Source organism: Denticeps clupeoides, chromosome 15 (assembly GCF_900700375.1).
Source record: "Denticeps clupeoides chromosome 15, fDenClu1.1, whole genome shotgun sequence".
In the NCBI taxonomy this organism is placed as follows: domain Eukaryota; kingdom Metazoa; phylum Chordata; class Actinopteri; order Clupeiformes; family Denticipitidae; genus Denticeps; species Denticeps clupeoides.
The window spans coordinates 19,890,996-19,914,330 of NC_041721.1; the positions used below are offsets into that span (position 1 = coordinate 19,890,996).

The 23,335-nt window shown below is 41.0% G+C and overlaps 2 protein-coding genes across 3 annotated transcripts; one reads left to right on the plus strand and one right to left on the minus strand.

The window, feature by feature from the left end:
* The first annotated feature begins 151 nt into the window (after positions 1-151).
* On the plus strand, positions 152-10,420 carry tbx19 (T-box transcription factor 19). Its single transcript, XM_028954847.1, has 8 exons — positions 152-330; positions 2,303-2,567; positions 4,329-4,463; positions 4,739-4,800; positions 7,096-7,157; positions 7,251-7,427; positions 9,049-9,157; positions 9,246-10,420. Exons 1-8 carry the CDS (start codon positions 152-154, stop codon positions 9,466-9,468), a joined length of 1,212 nt encoding a protein of 403 aa, XP_028810680.1. The 3' UTR covers positions 9,469-10,420.
* Positions 10,421-10,787: 367 nt separating this feature from the next.
* Positions 10,788-22,925, minus strand: iqcb1 (IQ motif containing B1). Of its 2 annotated transcripts, none has more exons than XM_028955564.1 (13): positions 22,774-22,925; positions 22,529-22,694; positions 20,234-20,354; positions 19,973-20,066; positions 19,695-19,794; positions 19,190-19,353; positions 17,571-17,680; positions 17,367-17,485; positions 16,930-17,072; positions 16,707-16,855; positions 14,093-14,224; positions 12,981-13,090; positions 10,788-12,131 (listed from the first exon to the last, which is right to left on the minus strand). In XM_028955564.1, exons 1-13 carry the CDS (start codon positions 22,859-22,861, stop codon positions 11,987-11,989), a joined length of 1,641 nt encoding a protein of 546 aa, XP_028811397.1. In that variant the 5' UTR covers positions 22,862-22,925; the 3' UTR covers positions 10,788-11,986. The 2 variants fall into 2 exon arrangements, with proteins under 2 accessions (XP_028811397.1, XP_028811396.1); XM_028955563.1 differs by having other exon boundaries at positions 11,810-12,131; positions 12,934-13,090.
* Positions 22,926-23,335: the final 410 nt, after the last annotated feature.

The following is a 23,335-nucleotide window of genomic DNA, read 5'->3' on the forward strand; positions in this document are numbered from 1 at the left end:
CGCAGCGCTTCAACGCACGCACGCACGCACGCAGGGGTGCAGCGCAGAGGCTGGACTTGATTGAAAGTTTTTTTTTTTTTTCGGAAATACATTTTTAGCATTAAAGCCACTCGCCGTTCTTACCTGGTGTCTGATGAAGGTGGAGGGGAGGATGGCGGCGGACCAGTGCTGCATCAATCGCCTCCTCAGCGTGGTGGAGAGCGAGCTGCAGGCCGGTCGGGAGAAGGGCGACCCCACCGAGAAGCAGCTGAAGGTAAGCCTGGAGGACGCTGAGCTCTGGAAGAGGTTCAAGGAGGCGACCAACGAGATGATCGTCACCAAGAACGGCCGGTGCGTCCCGCGTCTATCAACCTAATACTTCCAAATTTAGCTTTTCTATTACATAAATATTACGTGTATTTATAACAATTATGACAAGCAGTTAATTCGTGCTAATATATAAGATGTATGATCATTTTAAATTAGTACGGTTTACTACATGCTCTTTTGTAACTTTGTTATAGTACATTTTAATGTAAGACTAACATGACATGATGCAATATGACATAGCATCAACGTTCATAATTTTGCAGTGTGACCGTTTTGCCAGTAACTTTATAATAGTGAATAGTGAAATGATTTTAGATGCGGAAATTGAAAAGTTTTCATTATTTTTTTTTTTATAAACACGTCAGCCTGTGTTGATTTGTTTATGAGTGCATTATGTGTGCTGTAATTGGCTGTAATGGGTCGGTCATGTGGACTGTGTCGTGACCGCTCCAGCCACAGGTGGGTGTCGGGCCATTTACATGTCACCTGCAGTGGCACTTCAAACATCAGACAGCAACGAACAAAAACCCACTACAGAAGTGTGTGTCAGATCAAGTAGACACACTGTGTGTGTGTGTGTGAGAAGAGTTACATACCAAAATCAAAGTAGCCCCACATTGACAAACATTTGCATGGTAAGAAACGTGGTGATCAGCTAACAGTGTCTTCAGTAAATGCATTGAGAATTCAAACCAAACTTAAAAAAAATGTGATATAGATGCAATTCTCATTTTAAAAGATCAAATTAGCGCAACAAACTTACAGATGTATTCAAATGGTTAATTAGGACAACAATGGCACAATTAATTCGTCTTTAAAATGAATTTCGGATTGCTGCTTGTTGGTGGTAAATACCTCCTCCATGGTTGGTGAACACGTTTAAATTAGCAGATAGCTGACTGGACATCACACAGATCAAAATATTCATAATAAACACAACTCACCTGTTATTTATTTCAGCTTTGGTTTGTTTTTAATTGCTGTCAAATCCCTCCAAAAGTAATGCAACAGCAAGGCTGTTATTTTCTGTTCATTGGCCTTTTTATCACTTTGGTACAATTAAATCTTTGACTACAAAGCATTTTCCCAAAACAGCTGTGAATTTGGGTAAATTCCAATCTCTTTTTCGGATTGATATCTTCAAGTGTAACTTCTGTACTGCTGTCTTCTAACTTCTTTGCATTTCATTCTAACTCACTCCCATAGATAGCTCTCTTGTCTTCATTGTGGTGAACAACCTTCATGGACGAACATCAAAGCTGAGAGTAGATATCTAGGGATAGTTAATGATTGATCTGTCCATTACCTAGGTGATGAGAAAAGGCTGTCGTTTGTCATGTTCCGATACTGAGTGGTAGTCTAGTTTAAATAGTAGGGCTATAGATACCATGGCTCTCTCGTTTTATCTTTTGGTTTCATATGCAAATGTATCTATGGCAAGAAATGTATTGATTGCCCATGCTATAAAGATGGGGAGTGACAGGGAGATTTTTTGGAGAAATAATGGAGAATAGTCAATACATGCAAGCAATACATGCATTATTTAACAAAAAATTGTCTTAAGAGTCCCAGATTCCCAGCAACTAAACAGAATAAGACAATACATTCAATGGATATTGGTATATATTTTTGAAACATTATGTTCTAGAATTGTGACAAAGTACTTTACCTTAGTGAACACATTTTAAAAAATGTTTTTATTTAAAAATTATGATGAATTATTATGGTGTCATTGTTAAAGCCAATGTATAGAATCCCTTTGTAAATATGTTATTTTCTTTATTTTTATTATTTATGTAATTTTCATGTGCACAGAACAACTTGCATAATGCTGTAATGAAAGTACTATCAGTGTATGTGTGAGTGTGTTGGTTGGAGAGAACAAGAGAAATCGTTTGTGTGCGCAGTTAGATCACAGTATTTTGGGCACCATATTAAATGCATATTCTTTGCTGGATGAATCTGGATTAATATGGTTCTGTTACCTCCGTAGGAGAATGTTCCCTGTTCTGAAGGTCAGCGTTTCAGGTCTGGACCCCAACGCCATGTACTCCTTTCTGCTGGACTTCCTGCCAGCCGATGGTCACCGCTGGAAGTATGTGAATGGGGAGTGGGTGGCAGCTGGGAAGCCTGAGCCGCACAGTCACAGCTGTGTCTACATTCATCCCGACTCTCCCAATTTCGGCGCTCACTGGATGAAGGCACCAGTGTCCTTCAGCAAAGTCAAACTGACCAACAAGCTCAACGGAGGCGGCCAGGTGACCCCCTATAAATTTTTGTTTCTGTCGGTCCTGTCCATTTCCGAGCATGCTACTGTGTGTTACAGACCTTATTTAGCTGGCTCCATTAGTTTACTGATGATGATTGTTGCTCTTGGCTTCTTCATTGTCTTTGATAACCTTTCAGACTTTAGGTACTTGTGGCTTTTAGAAGCCTTGGTCGGTCTCTAATCAGCTGACAGGAGGCTCAGGGAAATATCAAGTGTGCATTTATACAATTAGAGAGCTCCTCTGGAGCCACTTCACCTATAGGGCCCTTTGTTCATGGGGCCCTGCATGTAAACAGGAATAAACAGGTCTTAATTGGCACTTTTAGCATTTAATGGACTTCCGCCTGTTTAAAGAGGATGGTGGCTGTGCAGCATGCGCTCGCTGGCGCATTCAGGGGGCATCGTGCAGTCAGGCACTGCTGGGCACAGTCAGTTCGCTCCATTCAAGTATCACTGTCATTTACAGAAAAACACACACACACCCCTGCTCCTGTCTCTCGTGTTCTGCGGTTTAAATGTGGTTTTGGCAGGCAGAAGGCTAGAGAATGGGAACTCTCTCCAAATGAAATAATTACAGTGGTTAGTTGTACATTATGGTAATTACCTGTTTTTTTCCATGTGAAATTAATTTTGCCATCAGTCCTTACGCAAAAAAGCCACATATTGAAAAAAAAAAAGGGGGAAAAAGCCACATTTGCCTTCCTCCATGCAGATGAGGGTCTGCCACTCATCTGTCGTTCTGGTGTGAAAGGTGAAGTAAAGCTCTCAATTAGAATGAAAAACAGTTTGTTTCTCTCACTCGTTGGCTCTGCCTCCCCGTCTCTCTAATTGTTAAATTAGGGAGCTGCCCTGTCTGAGGCGTGGACTCAGCTCTGCAGACCTGTGCTTAGGCACATTCCACTTGAACATGGTCACTGTGCCCAAGCACAGATCTTAGTACTTCATAATCTAAGCATCCGTAAGGCTAGAGAGAAATAGATTCTTTAATAATGATAATTCCAGCATTTTTTCTAATTTGTTGAGGGCTACCTTTATAAAACACAAGATGAGGATTTTTGTATGTTTCCAACCTCCCTTAGATTCTCTTCAAGATGACAGATTGGTCTTTTGTTGTTTTGTTGCAATCATTTTCATGACAGCCACTTATGGACATCAAACATGGATGAAAAATGTTGTGTTATTGTCAAAATAAAAATGTGAAGTATCAATTATCTGCTCAACCTAGGATGCAGTCACCCGTTGGCCCAGTAGAGGCAGAGGTCACCTAGCCTGACCCCTCTCTGCTCTATAGAATAGTTATAGAATAGTGTGTGTACTGATATTAATACTCTTGAGTGTTAAATACCATACAGGCACACACTGAACAAAATCAGTTAAATGTAAGATTTAATTAATGTGAAAATAAAAGATAGCTATGTCTTGATGTGCGCTAAAGTCATCATTTTTGTTGATAGGACACATGCAAAATTTTTGCGTCAGTGATGTTATATAAAAAAAAAACTGCACCATGGATTTGTCATGTTACAAGAATGTCATGTTACCTAAAAAGGTTTTTCCTTTGCAAGTTATTGCTTTGCAAAACATGACCCTGAAATCACCTTATGCCAATTTATACCAGTTACACTATGCATATTTTCTATTCACAATTTCCTGAAATTATGCACAACAAATGAACAACAAACAATGACAACAAAGGGGACAAACCCCACTGTATTGGCTGAACCATCGACCAATTTTTAATGTGTTGCAGATCATGCTGAACTCTCTTCATAAGTACGAGCCCCAGATCCACATAGTCCGTGTTGGGGGAAGCCACCGCATGGTTACAAACATTTCCTTTGTCGACACTCAGTTCATCGCTGTGACAGCATACCAGAACGAGGAGGTCAGTGGGGGCACATTTTTTAAAAAAGCAGTTTTAAGAACCAGGCTTTAAAGATGACAAGACTTTCACATTTAATCAAGACAGGGGATGTTGGGGAATGCTATAGGAAAGTGTTAGGGAGTCTTAATTATAGGTTAATCATACTTATGAAGAATATTTATGTGTATGTCAATGTTCTTCAACATTGACATTGTGAGCTGCAGTGGGTGGCCATTTCGTGGATGACATCTGTTCAGATTCATAATTTTATTCCTAATATTTTTTTACATTTTTAGATCACTGCACTGAAGATAAAGTACAACCCTTTTGCAAAGGCTTTTCTGGATGCGAAAGAGAGGTGAGTGACAGACCTTACCCGTTGTCAGTGTAAAGGGAGGGTCTGGGGGGCACCTGGCGCTGACTGGGATGATGGTGTGATCGGCAAGTCAAGTTAGGAGCAATTAGTGGCCAATTATTAAAAGTTTTCCAGCTGTATCAATGCATGTCAGCAAGGAGCTTGTTAGAGAGATGGTGTGAAGTGTGTGTGAGAGAAATTTGAGCTGCACTGGAGAAGAGTGTGTTAGAGCTCACACAGTTGGGTTGGAAGACTGTATCCAGCTGTGATTCGCAACTATGTGCTAACTCTCTATTTCATTAACATAATGAATCCTATTAGAATAACATTCCCACAATACCACTACACTCACATTCAACCCAACGTCACTTCTGACTTCTTTTATATGTAGTCCCTTTAATGTTAGGCTACATGACTATTTATATTGGAGTATTGGTTTTTGGTCGTAGGTTGGTAGTACCCTAGTTGTTAACACACCTGCCTATGAACCAGATGACCCAGGTTCAAATCCCACCTACTACCATTGAGTCCCAAGACACTTAACCCTGAGTTGCTCTAGGGGGACTGTCCCTGTCACTACTGATTTCAAGTCGCCCTGGATAATCGCGTCTGATATATGCCGCAAAACACACAATGTAAACACAATGTAGTTTGTCCTCACATATCACCCTTGGTCACAACTGGTCAGTCACTGCTAGACACAGTTTCATGCAGTACCTGATCCTGCATCAGGTTCACTATACTAAAGTATTTGATGGTTATGGCTCCTAATGCAAAAAAAAAAGAGCTGAGATTGTGCAAAGAGAAAAAAGCGCAAAGATTTTGTGCAAAGTGATTTTGTGCAAAGAATCCAGAGTGATTGAAAGTGAAAGTGCTGGAGTGTATTGGAGTTGTACTGTTGTTGTTGAGAGCTTGGATATTCTCTGTGTGTTGGACTTCAGGGAGCAAAAGCGCTTCCCTGATTGCAGCAGAGAGAAGAGTCCATTGTTGGGGTGGCTGAGGTCCTTTACTATCTTCCTGGCCCTGGTCCAGGTCAGGGAGCTTGGCACGGTTGATGCGTTCGGCTGATCGAACCAACGTCTGTAGGGCTCGACTGTCCTGCATGGTGCTGAACCAGGTTGAGATGTTTCATGTCAGGATGCTTTCTATGGTGCAGGAGTAGAAGTTCCTGAGCACCTTGGAGGGCAGTCTGAAGTCTCTCAGGCGTCTGAGGTGGTAGAGACGCTGCCGGGCCTTTTTCACCACGGTGTTGATGTGACAGGACCATGACAGGTACTGTGTCATGACAAGGTAACGGAAGCAGTCCACTCTCTCCTCTGGGCTCCTGTTGATGACAGGGGTCTGGTAGGTCCTCTCCTGCTTTGTACTGAAGTCCACTATTAACTCCTTTGTCGTGCTGACATTCAGGTGGAGATTGTTCCTCTGGCATCAGTTCACCAGATTTCTAACTTCCTCCAGGTAGGCCGTCTCGTCATTGTCAGAGATCAGGCCCATGACGACGGTGTCGTCAGCAAACTTGATGGTGGTGGAGTTAGTAGTAGTCATATGTGTACAGAGAGTACAGCAGGGGGCTCAAAACACAGCCCTGGGGGGCTCCAGTGCTGAGAGTGATTGAGGCTGAGACATGTCCGCCCATCCTTACTGCCTGTGGTCTCACGGCTAGGAAGTTGGAGATCCACTGACAGAGAGATGAGCTGAGCCCAGGTGTTCTAGCTTGGTGGTGAGTGTGGAAGGGATTATTGTGTTAAATGCTGAACTGTAGTAAATGAAAAGCATTTTAACATAATTTCCTTTCCGAGTGTCCAGGTGGGTGAGTGTTGTGTGGAGGAGATATGAGATGGCGTCATCTGTGGATCGGTTGGGACGGTAAGCAAACTGTAGTGGGTCGAATGTGTCTGGTAATGTAGAAATGATGAAGTCTCTGACCAGCCATTCAATATCTTCATCACTATTGAGGTGAGGGCTACAGGGCGGTAGTCATTGAGGGAGGCAGGATGGGTTTTCTTTGGGACTGGAACAATGATGGACTCCTTGAAGCATGTGGGGATCACCGACTGAGATAGAGAGAGGTTGAATATCTCTGTGAACACAGGTGCTAGCTGGTCTGGGCAGAGACACGTCCGCGTTCGACGTGGGCGATCGGCGTGGGCGATCTTTGTCCGCCCAGAGAATTTCCCACCCCTCCCCTAAATAAGGAACTCCACCTACCATCATGGCTTGAAAAAACAGGTTAATCATGAGCATTAATTCTGACAGCAGTAGTAACACCTTATTCTTATGATCTACCTCTGTCTGCAGAAATCACCCAAAGAACCTTCTGGAAGCTCCAACTGAAAACCAGCATGTTGGGATACCACACTGTCAGTGCTTTCCACTGAACACAGCACTTTTTACAATAATAGCTACTGTTTTTGTAGACTTGAGCTTGTGTGTGTATGTGTTCTCTCCTACAGGTGGCTGGTTTATCTCGAATCCTGAATCTCTGTGTTCATCCGGGGGAGGAAACTTCCCATACCCTGGGGGGCTGCCTCTGGCACCCCATCATGGTTACAAGCATTACTCAACACTGAATGGGCCCCGCCCGGCACCATACACCTCTACTTACCTCCCCCACCGCACTTCCAACTCAGGTAAGATACACCATTGACAGGATGAAAAAATTGAGTTGTAATTGGCTGGTAGGTGCACAGGCCATTGTTCTTTCATCATGGTAACCTGTTGAGAGAACAGCAAGTCCCGAGTGGGAATTTTATCAGGGTGGGAGTCAACAGATTCTTTGGCCAGGTGAAGGACCTGGTAGGTCTTGTTTTGAGTTATATGTTTATAAGATGTATCAATAAAGTCAGGGCTGTAAATTCAACTGCTAAGTGTATTTGAAATGGCTAGAAAGAAATACAAAAAAATATGATCTTGAGTTTGTTCACACATCAAAAAATGACCATCTCCAAATAGTAAAGGCTAATTAGTTAAATGGATCTCAAGTTTTGAAGAAAGATAAGAGTGACATTCCACCACTACCCCCCCCCCCCCCCCCCCACACACACACACACACACACACACACACACACACACATGCCCACCGGATGGGAGTTGTTGCATTAATCATTTTTTTATTAGTATTGTTGTTATTTATTGCTAAAAATTGTGGAAGATAATATTTGATACATGGGACAGATATTTTTTTTTTGCAGAGAGAGATAATTAGAATGTGAGAATATGTCACTCAACCCACTTGCTCTGAACAGATGTTGTCAGTGAACAGGCTGTACAGGCTTCAGACACTCAGCATGTCTGTCATTGTTTGTGTCAAACAATTTAAGAATTGGTTGTAACATTAAAACAGAATATGACTTTGTGCTTGAACTGATGCTCGAGTCTCCTATGGATGGGGTAAACAATATTTTCAGAAGATTTTGTTACATGTAGCAGAAAAATGGCAAGAATTCCAGCATGCTTAGGACCAGAGACGTGCATATTGAGGTGCTACTGTGCTATGTAGTTTTAAGAATAGTGGAATGTTTTTTTTCTTCCTCTGTTTAAGGCACACCCTGGATGGATGGATAGATGGATGGTAGCTTTGGCATTTGCCTATGCTGCCAATGCCATGGGCCAGCTCTCAATAAAATTTAGTTTCAACAATTTTGGTCAGAACCTCTCATATTTGTTCATGTCTTGTTCTGAATTTTGGGCTATTTTGGGCCTTTTCAGGATACATTTTAACAGTGCAGCTACATTAAATATAAAGTCAGTAGTGACGTATTTCATCATAAAAAAAAAAAAACTTTGAAACATATTGATGCAAATAGCCATGTCAGCTCCCTGGTAAAATCTGTGTCCCCTTTCATAGTTGATCACACTAAACCATGTCCTTTTCTGTTTGCATCACTGGTATGCTTTGAATCGTGAACCTATAGGATCCTTAGTGGAATGGAAGAGGATGGAGGCATTTCTGTCATTTACCCCATGTCTTAAAGAACCCAGAGAATTTGACAGGTGTGAAAATGGGTGAAAAGGGTTGTAAATTGACATTTACAAGCAAATAGACCATAAGCACCAAAAATAGGCACACCACTAGCATCACTAGCCTGTTGTGATTTTTGTATTTGAGACATGTTTGCAGCAGCAAAAAATCAATGTGCCATTTTTGCTGCTGACATGGCAAACCATAATCCTGTCACTTTTGACACTGTATGCATATCATTTGTGAAAATGACAACTAAATCACTCGTTTCATCCCTCTCATCTCCTTAGTCCCCCTCTCTGATAGTCAGAGTCCTGGTGGTCTACAGGTGGTCCCTACCCATGAATCCTGGTCAGGGGTGGCTTCTGTCCCACCCCCACCTCCCTCCCCGTCCAGCAGGTTATTCCCTTCTTCAGACTTTCATTATATTGCTTGTGCATTTGTGTAAGATGTTGATTAATACTGGGTTTAACCTCTGATCTCTAAGTCAGTATCCGTGCCTCTGGACTCTGAGCAGCTGCACTGTGACCTCCAGTCCACCTGGGGCTGCTGTGAACTCCTCTTCCCAGGACGAAGTCCCTGTCGCCTCATCTCCATGCTCCATACTGCAAGGCCATAGGTCAACCACTGTAGAAGGTGGAGGGATTGCACCCAGTCACATCATACTGGGTGGTCCAGGATGGTCTTCAGTCTCCACCCACTCCTTCTAAACCCCCCTGTCTGTGCTGGTGTCAGTGGTTTTAGGCCAACATGTCCAAGGTCGTTACATGCACAAGTTTTATACAGAGATGAGCCTGCTGAGGGTTCCTGAAGACACACACATTGGTAGGTTTATAGAAAGGACTGTTGCTGTATACATGTGTGTATGTGCGTTTTGTAGAGCAGAAAGTATTGTGTTGTGGCTTGACTGATGTCTACAAGTGATGTTTCTTTAACAGGGTGCCTCCAGGATTTATAATATTTTAAAGACCTTTTTAAGACCATGTTAATTGAAATTTAAGACCAACGTTGCACCTTTCCTGTCATATGAAGGAAATATATAATTTGTCTATTAAAAAAAAAAATTAGTGCAGTAAACATTAACCAAACATATTCGGGTGACGCCCCAGTTAAAATATTGGCAGTTTGGCAAATATTAGCGCCATCAAGTGTTCACAGAAAGTGTGAGCTCGGTCACGGTTCATCAACAGGATGTCAAGACGTTCCATTTAAAGCACTGATAAGGACTTTATCATATGTTGAACCGTGACATTATGCTGACATTTCAAACACGATGTAAGTGTTTTTTCCTTGTGTGGAAATACAGTTAAACCTAAATGCACAAAATCTGGTACTTATTCACCGCTAAGGGGACGGGTTTGGTGACTCTTTACTTCCTGGTGTTTATGCGTCTGAGAACGCGGTTGAACAGAGCGAATGCCTGACCAATGATGTCGGATCGCCAGCGCGCGACTCCATAGAAAATGGCCTTTGGAAGCCGACGGTCCGCACACCTGCCCCGCCGGGTGACATTGCGGTTCCATGCCGCGACAGCGAAATTTAAGACCAATAAACAAATCTCAGTAACGTTTCAAGGCCTTAAATTACGTCTACAAAACTGAAGACTTCAAGTTTTTAAGACCCCGCGGGTACCCTGTTTAAGATGCCCCTGTCACCCTATGCCTGGGGAAATGGGTGTTGTGTGCTCCAGAAATGCAATATTATTTATGAGAAAATTATTTGTGAAGTTGAAAATTAAATGTTTTGTGGTCTTAGTTTCTGCTGTATTTTAAAAATCCCATTTGATGTGAAATAAAAATGAATTGGGATGCTGCGTCTCTTTAATATTAATACTACTCTTTTATCAGTTCCAAAAAGTATAAGTAAAGAACAAACAAAAGCATTTGTGTTGTGTCTGACATAATTGCTCTTTCTATGCTTTGTCCTTTGGTTCACATATTGTATTCATTTCCTTAACCCTTTCAACAGAACAAGACATTTTCATTTTAACTTATTAACCAGGGGAAAATAAAAACGAGAACTCTGAAAACAATTTTTTTTTTTTAATTCTGAATTAATCCAGTCGTTTCTGGAAGCCATACAATGAATCAAAATAATTTAAAAAGTAAGTAATGTGAAAAATGAAACTACAAATTTAAAAATCCTTTGAAGATATGTTAAAATTAATCAGAACCAGGTTGGAAATCTGGATTTACATATTTTCAGATCAGTCAAATGTAAATCAGATTAAATTTTCAGAGACTAAACTAGCTACTAAACCAAATGAATACGAACCTAAATAGAAATTGAAAGAATGACTAAGATAAACAAAGATAAAAAAAAAAAACTGTAAAAGCTAAGCAAATAAAACAAGACTGTGATGGATATAAGAAAAATGGCAGTAACAAGTAGAAGTAATGAAATGCAGAAAATAGTAATGCCACAAACTGAAAAAAAAAAAAAAAAAAACTAATCAAAAGCTCCCGGTTAACTTTGGCCTGAATTTGGGAATCTGAATGAAAGATCGTCGTGGCACTTGTGGTAGAACTTGTTTATTCAGGCAAGCCATTAGCTCCTCTCTTAATTGTTTTTTTGTGGTTACCCAATTAAATCCTCTTCTGCTGTAGTCGAATGCAGCCAATCCCTGGCAGATGCAGCGTGGCCCCACCCCTCCCCTGGCCAAATGAAGCCTTATTCATGTCTGTTAGCGCATCTGGCCAAAGGGAGAGAGAATAATGACGCCAGCAGCACCCCCCCCCTTCAAAATGTTATTTTAATCGCACAAGGTGAGTGGCCCACTCTGCAGTTTTCACATGTGCATAATGAAATAATGACTTGCACTGCGTGAATTGGGGCTTTGGCATGATTCGGCAGTGCCCTGGGTGCACACACACTTTCCACTGCTGAGTTCCAGCAATTATCTACCACATACACATGCTTCTGTGTATGCACGCTAACACACAAAACTCACCAGTTATGTGTATGAGAGCCCTTCCGATGTTTAGTTTCGGTTTAGTTCTCCTCTTCACACCAACAGTACTGGACATATGCATTTTAAAAAAGCACTAAAAGCGCAAGCAACACCTTTTTGTTTATTCCTCTTGACAGTGAGCGTCATTCGGTGCAGGTGAACTGTTTTCACAGAACGCCTCACTTCAGCAGAGATCTGGTGACTTCAGACCACCAAGATACAGCGTCTCAATCTCCACATCCACACTGTCTGAAGTCTTTCTCTCTGGGCTGCAGAACTCAGGTCCCAGCATTCTCCACCAGGGCAGGCGCAATGACTGAAGCAGGGCACTGTGCGATTGTTTGGCACATGTGGCCAATGGTACAGAGCGGCTCCTGAACAAGTCCAGGTCCTGTGCTGTGCTGCTCTTCAGGGATGGGGAGTCTATTGGGACAAACATTTCAGAAATACAGTGAGAAAAGCAGCATCTAGCTACACTATCTTACTCAAACACAGCACTTCTGCTTTTTCAGAAATGTTTGCCTTGCTCTTTTCTCTGGCAGTGCAGTATATACAACCCAAATTCCGGAAAGTTGAGACATTCCTTAAATTTGAATGAAATGAGACTAAAAGACTTTCTCTATAGCCAATATTTAATTCAGAACATGGAAAACAAATGTCCTAACTGGGAAATTGTACAGCTTTATCCACTAAATAAGCTAATTTCAAATTGGATGCCTGCTACTGGTCCCAAAATTGAATCCCAATCCGCCCAGGTGCCACTGAGGTGCTTTTCATGGCTGCCCACTGCTCACCAAGGGTGATGGATTAAAAACAGAGGACACATTTCATTGTGTGCAATGTGTGCTGTGATGCAGTGTTTCACAATTACAATCATTTCACTCAAACAAATGTGTCATTCTTTTTATTTAATTAAAGAAGACGCTACACCATAGCAAACATGACCCTCTCCCAACTATTTGAAAGGTCATTTCGTGCATACAATTGTAAAATTTCTCAGTTTGAATACTTGTTATTTGTGTTCTGTTATAATTTGAAAGTATTAGTGTTTTATTCAAATTTAAAGAAAATCACAAGAACTTTCAGAATTTGGGTTGTAGTATAAAAGGGGTCTAGGGAAATTAAATATTATTCCTTTAAACCTTTTTCATCTTGATATGGAATGATGGTATGATCATTGCGTCCGTGCGAGTATGTGTGTTTGCGTGTGTGTGAAGGACCGTACTGAGCATCAGCTCCAGGTCTGTGTTGATCTGTGCAATCAGAGCGTGCCTGTGCTGCTCCTCTACCCAGGCCTGGCTCCGCCCCATGAGGTGCTGCTGCAGCAGACCCTGGGTTCTCTGGTGGAACGTCCGGCAGCTATCTTCAGTCACGGCAGATAACTGCACAGTAACAGAGCTGAGGTCAATAACTGAATTAATTAAAAAAGAAAAATATCACAACTGGAGGATGAGTGACTGGGTGGAACAAACCAGTCAGAAAGAATGAAAGAATATGGACATGTATTTACAGTGTCATATGGCAGTCTTGGGATCGATGGACTAGATGGAGCTGCCTGATTGTCGTGTGTTATATATTTTATATTGCCCCCATGTGATCACAGAGAGCTATTATTTCAGACTAAATAAAACTCAAGGTTAAATGAATGGATAGAAAAGTGAACATATTTAAATGTTGACAAACGAAAACAAATTAATAAATACTGTACCAATAAATAATAATTGAGCTGATATTGTAAAGGACCACAATTGTCCTTTTATGTTTTTTTCTTGATATAAATATATTAATATTATTATTATATTTATTGATATTTTTCTATAATGTGGTTCTTTTATGTATTTGTGATTGAGTGGTGTGTGTGTCCATGTGGTCTTGTGTTTTGTCCAGTGGGTGGTGCTGTGGTTTGCGCATTAGGAGGAGTTTGATTAATGTGGCCCGCAGGTGTTGATTGTTAAGTGAGCTATGCCATGTTCTGTTGTTCACTGGACTAGTTTGTCGCCCAGTATGAGCTGCATGTGTATTGCCGAAGTTGGTCTTGGCCACTTGTAAGATAATAGTGGAATTGATTGTCAATTCTGTATGTTTGCAGGTGAGCCCAGCGAGGTATGTTTATTTTCATGATGTGTATTTATAATTCTTATTTATGTGTAAAATGTATGGTTATGTGTATGTTTCTGTGTATTTTAATGTAGTTTCCACGGTGCTGTACAGAAACAGACTGGATGGGTTTTCATGACTTTGAATAAAGCAAAAGAAACTAAGCATCTGTCGAGACTCATTTTGGGATCCAAGGGCTGCTACAGATATTTTATAACATCTCAACAAGTCTCCCAATGATTCCAGATGTGGCCATGGCTATCTACATGGGCTCCATGAAAACTCACCCGGTACAGAGCAATATGCTTGTCCACCTGTTTCTTAAGCTCTGCCCTCCGGGCATCAGTAAGCCCTTGGATGCCTGTCCACCCGGTTAGAGCTGATCTTTTGGTTCTGCAATGCTTCAGGAACAAAATAACCTGAAACACACAACTTCCTGGTCCATCACAGGATCGAGAGTGGTGCTCACAAATTGTGACACATTTAGTTACACAATCAGGAGTATATAAAAAATAAAAAGGCTCTAAAAGGCACATTTCTAACACCTTTGCAGGGTGGATACACCATCATTGAAACACATGGTGGTGGGTGAAGTTTTAATTATAATTCAGATATCTAATAAGGTCTACGTCAGGGGATTTACTTTGGAGAGTTTCAATACTCACAAACAATAAATGTAAAACCCTTCACAAATGCATTTCTCGAAATTTTTACATGATGCACAAATGTCTGTGCAGCTACATTTATTTACAAAGCAATAAACCTGCATTTAAAAACCAGTGTGTGTGTGTGTGTGTGTGTGTGTGAGAGAGTGAGTGATAGGGTTATTTATATATATAAACCCTACATTTATTTGTAGATTTTTGAGACTTCCCTGACAGCCCTCTACGTGCGAATGTAATTTTTTCAAAAGGTAGCCAATCAAATGTCTCCAATGTTTACAGCCAATCCAATAAACTGAAGTTCGAGAGTTTATTTTTGTCAACTCCCTAAGTCATGTCTGAATACAACTGAACTACGAGTATTTTAATTTGTTTAGTTGAGCATAGACGAACATTTAAAAAAGTTAGTTGGGAAAATTATCATCCAGATCCAGCTGTTATGAATCAACTGGTGAATACATTAACAGGTGACCTGCGCATGGACATGTTTGTCCTTCACGTTACACTTCAGGTCTTCAGGTCAGCTGATTGGTCTACTTAAGAAATCGACTCCCACGTAAACAAGATTCCACTCAGGATTTGAGACACAGGACCTGTTTCAGAAAATGTGTTAAAAAAAAACTCAAGAGTTAAAACCGATACTCACGGTTGAGTAAACGCTTGCTGTCCAACTTCAGTTTCACAATAGCTGATGACAATTAGAGTTGCTTTAACCCCAAGTTAAGCATGCGCACCAGAATACATAAAGCCCTGATTAGTAATGGAGAGGGAGGGAAAGAATGTATTTCACAACGCTTGAGGTGGAAATTATAATGGCAGCATATGCTAGGGTTTTCCACCCATAAAACACAATAATATATACTATATGTGTGTAGTACTGATAGAATTCCTCTTTGACTAATCGTGTGGGAACACGATGAAATGGGAAATGGAAACACCACAAATGAGTAGTGACAGACGGCAGCCTTGGACAGATGTTCAGCATCACCAATATTATATAGAAAGCTCAGATTTGCAAAAAAAAAAAAAAAAAAAAAAGGAAGTAAATAATCTGTACCGTACTGAAAGCATGTATGCAATGTGTCACATGAGCAACATAAGGGCTAGGGCTGATAATCAAATAATATATAGATTGTCTAGATTAATCTAAACTGCCTGGCTGAAGCTGGCTTTATGAAACAGTTTTTGTTAACTCGAGGAATACTTAATTTGAGTTCTCACTAAAACCGCTTTCTGAAACAGGGCCACAGTCTAAATTGCAGCATCACTCAGGAAGCTGTGATGTATCACACTGGGACACAGACTTGCCGAAAAGGAATAAAGCAAATTGCTGTGATGTTGGCAGTTCCTGCTGTAAATTAACCTGCAGGTTATGGTTATTAGCCCATATTAACACACCCATATTAACTTTTGTTGGATTACATTGTAATCTGGTCACCCTGCACATACAGATGAGAATAAACGCAATATAAAATGGTCTGTGATGGTTTAAAATGTCTTGCGGACAGCTGCACACACTTTTCATTGGGTTATAAAGATTTTGCTGTTAACCTGTTCAGAGAATTTAAGACCGTATTCTTGTATCCAGGGTATGTCCAGATTCTTGTCTGTGTTGACATGTGACTGACAGACACCACTGGAGATGAGCAAGTGGGAAAATTTTAATTTAAAACCAGCAGAAACACAGTTACTACCACAACAAAACCTTGGAGGATTTGTGATATATTCATGAGTTTAGGCCTGATTTTTTCTATAAAACTAGTGTTTTCGCATTTCACTTCAAGAGACAATGCACACGTAGCGCAGTGTTGTCAAAATTAAATCAAATCTTTGAACTTCAGTTGATGTGATTGGATACCTTTTGGAAGAAAGGAAGGGGAAAAAGAAAAAAAAAAAAACATTTTTTGAAAGAGTCAAATATCCACAAATTAATGTAGGGGTTTTCACAAATATATACTGTGGTTTGTAAATGCAGGTTTATTGGTTTGCAGTGTATTTGCACTGACATTTGTGCATCATGTAAATCAAGAAGTGCATTTGTGAATGGTGTTACATTTATTTGTAAGTCGTAAATTATTTTTGTGAATCTACTTATTACTTACTTATATATTTTTAAATGGTAATATTTATTTGTGAATATTGAACCTTTTGTACCCACAAATGTTGTACCCAAACTTAAAAAGCATGAGTATTGTGTGTGTGCGTGTGTAGGACCTGCTTGTGTGTAGTTTGTACTCACAGCTCTTTGGATAATGAGCGCAGCTTTGTGCTGCTGAAGGGCATGTCTTTGTTGGCAGATACTCCGCCTCTCTCGTTGACCCCTCCACACACGCTGAATCAGCAAAGCTGCCCGCAACTGCACTTCCCCCTGGTACCGCTCCACCTGGTCTGAGAGACACCACATGACGTGACAATACCAAACTCAGGAACAAGCCTATGACCCATCTACACCTTGGTCTTACCAGCAGGCAGGATCTCCAGCAGACGGAGCTGTTTTTGGCAGAAGAGCCGATTGGCTCTCTGCCTTCGAAGAAGCAAATTGTGTCGAAGCTCCTCCTCCACACGCCTCCTCTCTGTCTGCTCCTCCCGTTGCCACTTCCTCTCCCTGATACACAAATAAATATTATGTAGAGAAACACACATATGCATAAAAACAATAACCTCTGAAACGACACTTAAATTTTAATAAACAGTGGTAAAATAAAGTTATTATTTGACATTGTGCTGCACACAGAACATGATGAGCAGTAGGCAGCCATGAACAGTGTGGGCATGGTGTTTTGCTCAATGGGATCTCAGAGGTAGCTTGACAGTTTATTTTTATAATGTATTTCTGTACTGGAAGAGGAGTAAGAAGAAACATGTGGCTTTCAGACATAAAGGACCAGGTGCTGCGAACCGGAAAGTTCTCTGCAGGGTGCGGATGGCTTGTGGGAGTTTCAATAGTCGTCTCCTGGTCTGATGGGCTCGCCATGCTGCCTGGATGATACATGCTGCTCTAACCCTTTCACCATGGTCCTGTAGTCACAAAAACACAACTTGCCCAGCTGATTCTGAAAACTGAACATGTCTAAATATCCAAGTAGTTTCTGCTGTGACAAACCTGCGATCTGTCTTGCTGGAAGACCCTTGACTTAAGGAGGGCAGTGAGCGTGTTCAGGTTGGAGTTAAAGCCTCTCCCATGCCAGTCCTTGATTATCAGTTCAGCTAGACCTGAAAAGCAGCAAAGTATCATATGGTACACTGATATAAACACACCATCGAGCCTGATTCCAAACCCACCGTTTGAATCTAAAAGAATGATTATGAGATCATTTGAATTAACTGCAACAAAGTGTGTATGCAGTTGGATACAAAGAACAAAATAAAACAGAACAGCTAAGACATTTCCATATTTTTACATATACATTGCTCAAAAAAAATAAAGGGAACAAAAAATTAAGACATCCTAGATCTGAATGAAATATTCTTATTAAATACTTTGTTCTTAGTTGAATGTGCTGACAACAAAATCACACAAAATGTTTTAAAAAAAAGGTTACCCCTTGTGGAGGGCTGTACAGTCCCCCCCAAAAATGCCATCATACACCATTTATGACCAACTGCCAAACTGGTCATGCTTGAGGATGTTGCAGGCAGCAGAACGTTCTCTGCGACATCTCCAGACTCTGTCGGGTCTGTCACAAATGAACCTGCTTTCATTTGTGAAAAGCACAATTTGCCAATCTTGATGTTCTCTGGCAAATGCCAAACGTTCTGCACGGTGTTGGGCTGTAAGTACAACCGCACCTGTGGATGTCGGGTCCTCATACCACACTGACAGAGTCTGTTTCTGACTGTTTGAACAGACACATGCACATTTGTGCCCTGCTGGAGGTCATTTTGCAGGGCTCTGGCAGTGCTCCTCCTGTTCCTCCTTGCACTAATGTAGCTGTTCTGCTGCTGGGTTGTTGCCCTCCTCAATGCCTCCTGAAGTACTGGCTTGTCTCCTGATGGTGCCTCTATGCTCTGAACACTACACTGACAGACAAAGCAAACCTTCTTGCCACATCTCGCATTGATGTGCCATCCTGGATGAGCCGCAGTACCTGAGCCACTTGGATGGGTTGTAGATGCCATCTCATGCTACGACTAGAGCACCGACAGTTACATTGTGGTGTTTAAGTGTTCCTTTTATTTTTTTGAGCAGTGTATTATAGTACTATGGAACTGTGTGTGTGTGTGTGTGTGTGTGCGTGTGTGTGTGTGTGTGTGTGTGGTGGTAATTTTCATTTCACTTTCTGAAGTGATTGTCATTGTGACACACGGCAGCACAGCACACAACAAAATGTGTTATCTAACCCTCATCAGCATTTGAAGCTACACACAATGAAATGGCACGTCCTGGGAAAATCTCATTGTGTGAATGGATAAAAGTGCCTGGAATTCTGCACCATGGCTGAATTTTGGAAAGAGACTTCAGATATAGTATTAGGGGACCACTAAGACCTATAGAAGAGCAAAAAAAATACATTCATAATAGGGAACCTTTAAACTACACAGACTGTTCAGAGAGATTAATAGTTCACAACATTATAGAAGGATTTTGGCTTTTACAAAATTCAGTCTATGGTACACTGGGGGAGCTGCAGCAGCTTATCAACCTACAGAGACCATGCAAGGCCATTGTGCCATGATGCAAAGTGACCGGATCCTGTATGCCTTTGAAGTTATGTGGGCCACCTTTGTAATGTCTTTGGATGACCTCCAGAATCCAGCCGTGCTGCTTAATGAGCAGGAGCAGGCATCTCACTGCAGAACTGCCGATCACTGGATTTGAGCTGCTCGACATTTTATACACAATGTCATCCATGATGAGAAGCAGTGGCTCACTCACAATTCCTGCTCTGATGAGGAGAAAAAGAAAGGGTCAAACAGTCAATACCGCAAGCTGAACATTATAATTCCAAGTGTTTCAGAGGACAGGAACGGTGAGCGTTTCAGGTACACAACAGCAGGACAATTGCGGCTCATCCCAACAAATATGTAGCATCATCTAGACTTGAACAATTAACCAAAAAATGTCTCTGAACTTGTTCATATTTTGCAAAAATGCATTTCTTAATGCATTTTAGTTGTATGCAGCAGTAACACCTAGACACCTGGGAATAAAACAAGCCTTTGTCCTAATTTCCATTTATTTATTTATTTTATGTATATGTGATAATAAGTAATACAGCATTCTAACCTGTCTGTGTTCAGCAGCTCTTGCCACATGTCCAGCAGCAACACAGAAATCTCATCATCATCACACAGCTGGATGTTCTCATAGTGCTTACAATCCAAAACTGAGGTGGGATAAAAAGAAAGTGGTGAGAGATTACAAAACTAAGGGCAGTGTGAGGAGCCTAACGTCCCATCGCTGGACACATTCCATAGTAACTCTGCTGCATGGGTCAGCCTAAAACATGTTCAGATTTTAGAAGCTAAGCAGTCAGTGCTAAGGTCGAATCAAAGTGGGCACACCTTGAGGAATAAGGTGGAGATGAGCCTTCAGGAACCAACAGATGGAGTTCATGACTTTCCTAAACTGATGAATCTTCTGCGACTGTCCTTTATCCTTCAATAACGAGGGAAAAAAAAAAAGTGTCATTCATCCATTCATACAGACAATTACAATTGTCCCACTTGTGGGACATTTATGGCAGGACATTATTCTGTGTTTCATTACTCAAACTTCCTATCTGCACTTTCCAGATAAGAAGAGAACAGCCTGCACCAACCTACCCTCATCGCTCTCAGCATTAACCGATCTGCAAGGTAGAAGAGATTCCTGGTGACAGACGGAAGGAATCTGCAGTGGAACTTTTCACTTTTCTTCACTGGACCAATGCCTACACAGCACGTGCTGCAAGATAGCAAGAATATAAGAAATATGTAGTATTATAAGGTAGGCCGTAGTTCTCAAGACTGGTCTCGAGACCAATTCTTTGAGGTCTTGGTCTCATCTTGATCTGGGACATAGCGGTCTTGATGTGATACGCATCCTCACAGAACAGTATCATTATTTACTATGCGGCTAAATTGTCTTTTGTCTTAATTGTCTAAAAAGTCTTTTATTTATTTATTTATTTTTGCATGCACAGGGGGAGATATTTAGTTTTTTTTGCAAGAACATCAAGATTGGCCTTTAAGTACAATAAAATGAAGAAAAATTATATATCATGTGAACACAAGGTACAGTCTCCAGGCACAAGTTTAGGACAGTTATTTAATATTTCTAAAGCTTTAGTAAAATAGTCCTGTTGAAAACGGCTTGTTTTGTAGGAATTCAGATAAATAATTTTTCATTAGGAGCCATTAATTTAAACTTGTTTATCATAAACTTGTCATCATAAGCCTACACATAAGTCAAATATACAGTGGGTAAGTAATGTTTTCAGAGGCCCTTAAATTTTTCATTGTTATATTGCAGCCATTTGCTAAAATTATTAAGTTCATTAATGTATACAGAGCACCCGATACTGACAGAAAAACATGGAATTGTTGACATTTTTGCAGAATTATTAAGAAAGAAAAACTGAAATATCACATGGTCCTAAGAATTCAGACACTCATACTTAACTCAGGTGCTGTACATTTCTTCTGATCATCCTTGAGATGGTTCTAAACTTTCCTTTGAGTCCAGCTATGTTTGATTACATCGATTGGACTTGATTAGGAAAGCCTGGTTTTCTAAGGTCTATATAAGACCTGCTCAAATTCTCAAGCAACACAGAAACGTCATCAGCGTGCAACCAAAGACCAACTTTTTGCAGCTGATGGGGAAGGACACCTGGTTGCAACTGAGGGAAAGATTAATGCATCTGAGTACAGGGATATCCTGGATGAAAACCTTCTCCAAAGTGCTCAGAACCTCAGACTGGGCCAAATGTTTACCTTCCAACAAGACAATGACCCTGAGCACACAGCTAAAATAAACAATGAGTTGCTTCACAACAACTCTGTGACTGTTCTTCAATGGCCCAGCCAAAGACCTGACTTAAACCCAATTGAGTATCTCTGGAGAGACCTAAAAATGTCTGTCCACCAACATTTATCTGAATACCTTCCGTACCCACTGTATTTTTTGATCCCTTTGAGAAGTACTGTCTCGTGTGAAATTTTCCCCAGGTCTTGTAATCGTTCCTGGATTAAGTTAATAAAATAACCAAAGTTATAGGCTGAGCCTGTCATCTTTAGGGGTGGGTAACACACTCGCCTGTGAACCAGAAGACCCGGGTTCAAATCCCACTTACTACCATTGTGTCCTTGAGCAAGACACTTAACCCTAAGTTGCTCCAGGGGGACTGTCCCTGTAACTACTGATTGTAAGTCGCTCTGGATAAGGGTGTCTGATAAATGCTCTAAAATGTAAATTTAAACATGCCACCTCCCACACTTGACCCCCCCAGTTTTCATACAGAGCTAACAGATCTTTCAGTATGCACAGAAAATGATTAAAATCCTGTGTCTATGTGCAAAAGCAGAAACAAATCCATTATATGACATTCCAAAATTAAAATAAAATTTTATCCGCTAAATCACGAGGTGTGTATTTTAGGTTTTTGTAACTTTTGTAAATTAATTAAGAATAATGCACGATGTGTAAAGATATTGCTCGTTTTTGGAGGAATTGCATATTATTACACATAGTGAGATGGTATTGTATATTCATGGACTAACTGTATGTCAGTGAATCAGCACTGTCTTACTAATGTTAATTTGATGAATTCGCAAGGATAAAATATATTTAAGAGTGTCAGTGAAGATTTGAGAGCCAATGTTGTAACCACGTTGTAAGTCGCTCTGGATAAGGGCGTCTGCCAAATGCCGTAAATGTAAATGTACATTGTCTTCGATTCAAAGCAAAGGATCATTCTGTCCCTGGTATAAGAGACTTAATATGAACATCTTTCTGTTACATCCAATCACTTTCCCTTGAGGTCTACCCTACGGTCTCGGAATTTCTTGGTCTCGGTTTAGGCGGTCTTAACTACAATATTATTATAAGGCTTCACCTTTCATCGCGGGTTCTCCTACCTGAGAATATCTGCCATCTGTACAGCGGTGTTGTAGCCCCCCTCCGCCTTGACGTAGTTGAACCTCAGCGCGGTTGTGCAGTAGTCCAGGACCCCGTGAACGTACAGGCCCTGCTTCAGACTCTGTAGCTCCGCCTGGTCCTCCAGCGAAGTCCTCCCTAAAACCACTGCATTCGTGCGGGTCTGAAGTGTTACTGGATGCGATACTGACCTCGGCCCTCACCCCTAAACTCCAGCGATCCTTACCCGTAACTCTGTTCAGCACATCTGCCACCTTCTCCTCACACGTACCGCGTGCAGCGGCGACCAAGCTGTGAAAATCCTGTCCGTGCATCGCCCAAATCAGCGGCGTCCCCACCAAACCTGCTCAGTTTCTCAAGCAACACAGAAACGTCATCAGCGTGCGACCAAGTACCAACTGGCTGCAGCTTAAATATATAACCACTAGATGTCGTATTGGGAGCAAATACGTCAATAGAGCCGCCATCTTGGATTGGGGTAGCGCTCCTTTTAAATGAATGAACGTCAATCAGGGCCAAGGTGGAATACAGAGAACCATAATACAGGACCATAAATTGGCAAATTTGAGTAGCAAGTTTTATTGTCTTGTTTTTTTTCTTTGTCACACATGTATTTACGACAGAGCCATATGTATATTGATAGAGATGCGTTTTTTGAAAATACAGCATAATTTAATGTCCAAAATGTAATCTGCATATAGGTATTTTTAAATTTTAAATAAAATTAAAGTAAACTCTCTCCTACTAAAGCCAGCAAGGCCCTTTCAGTCTTTATGATACGCCCTGTA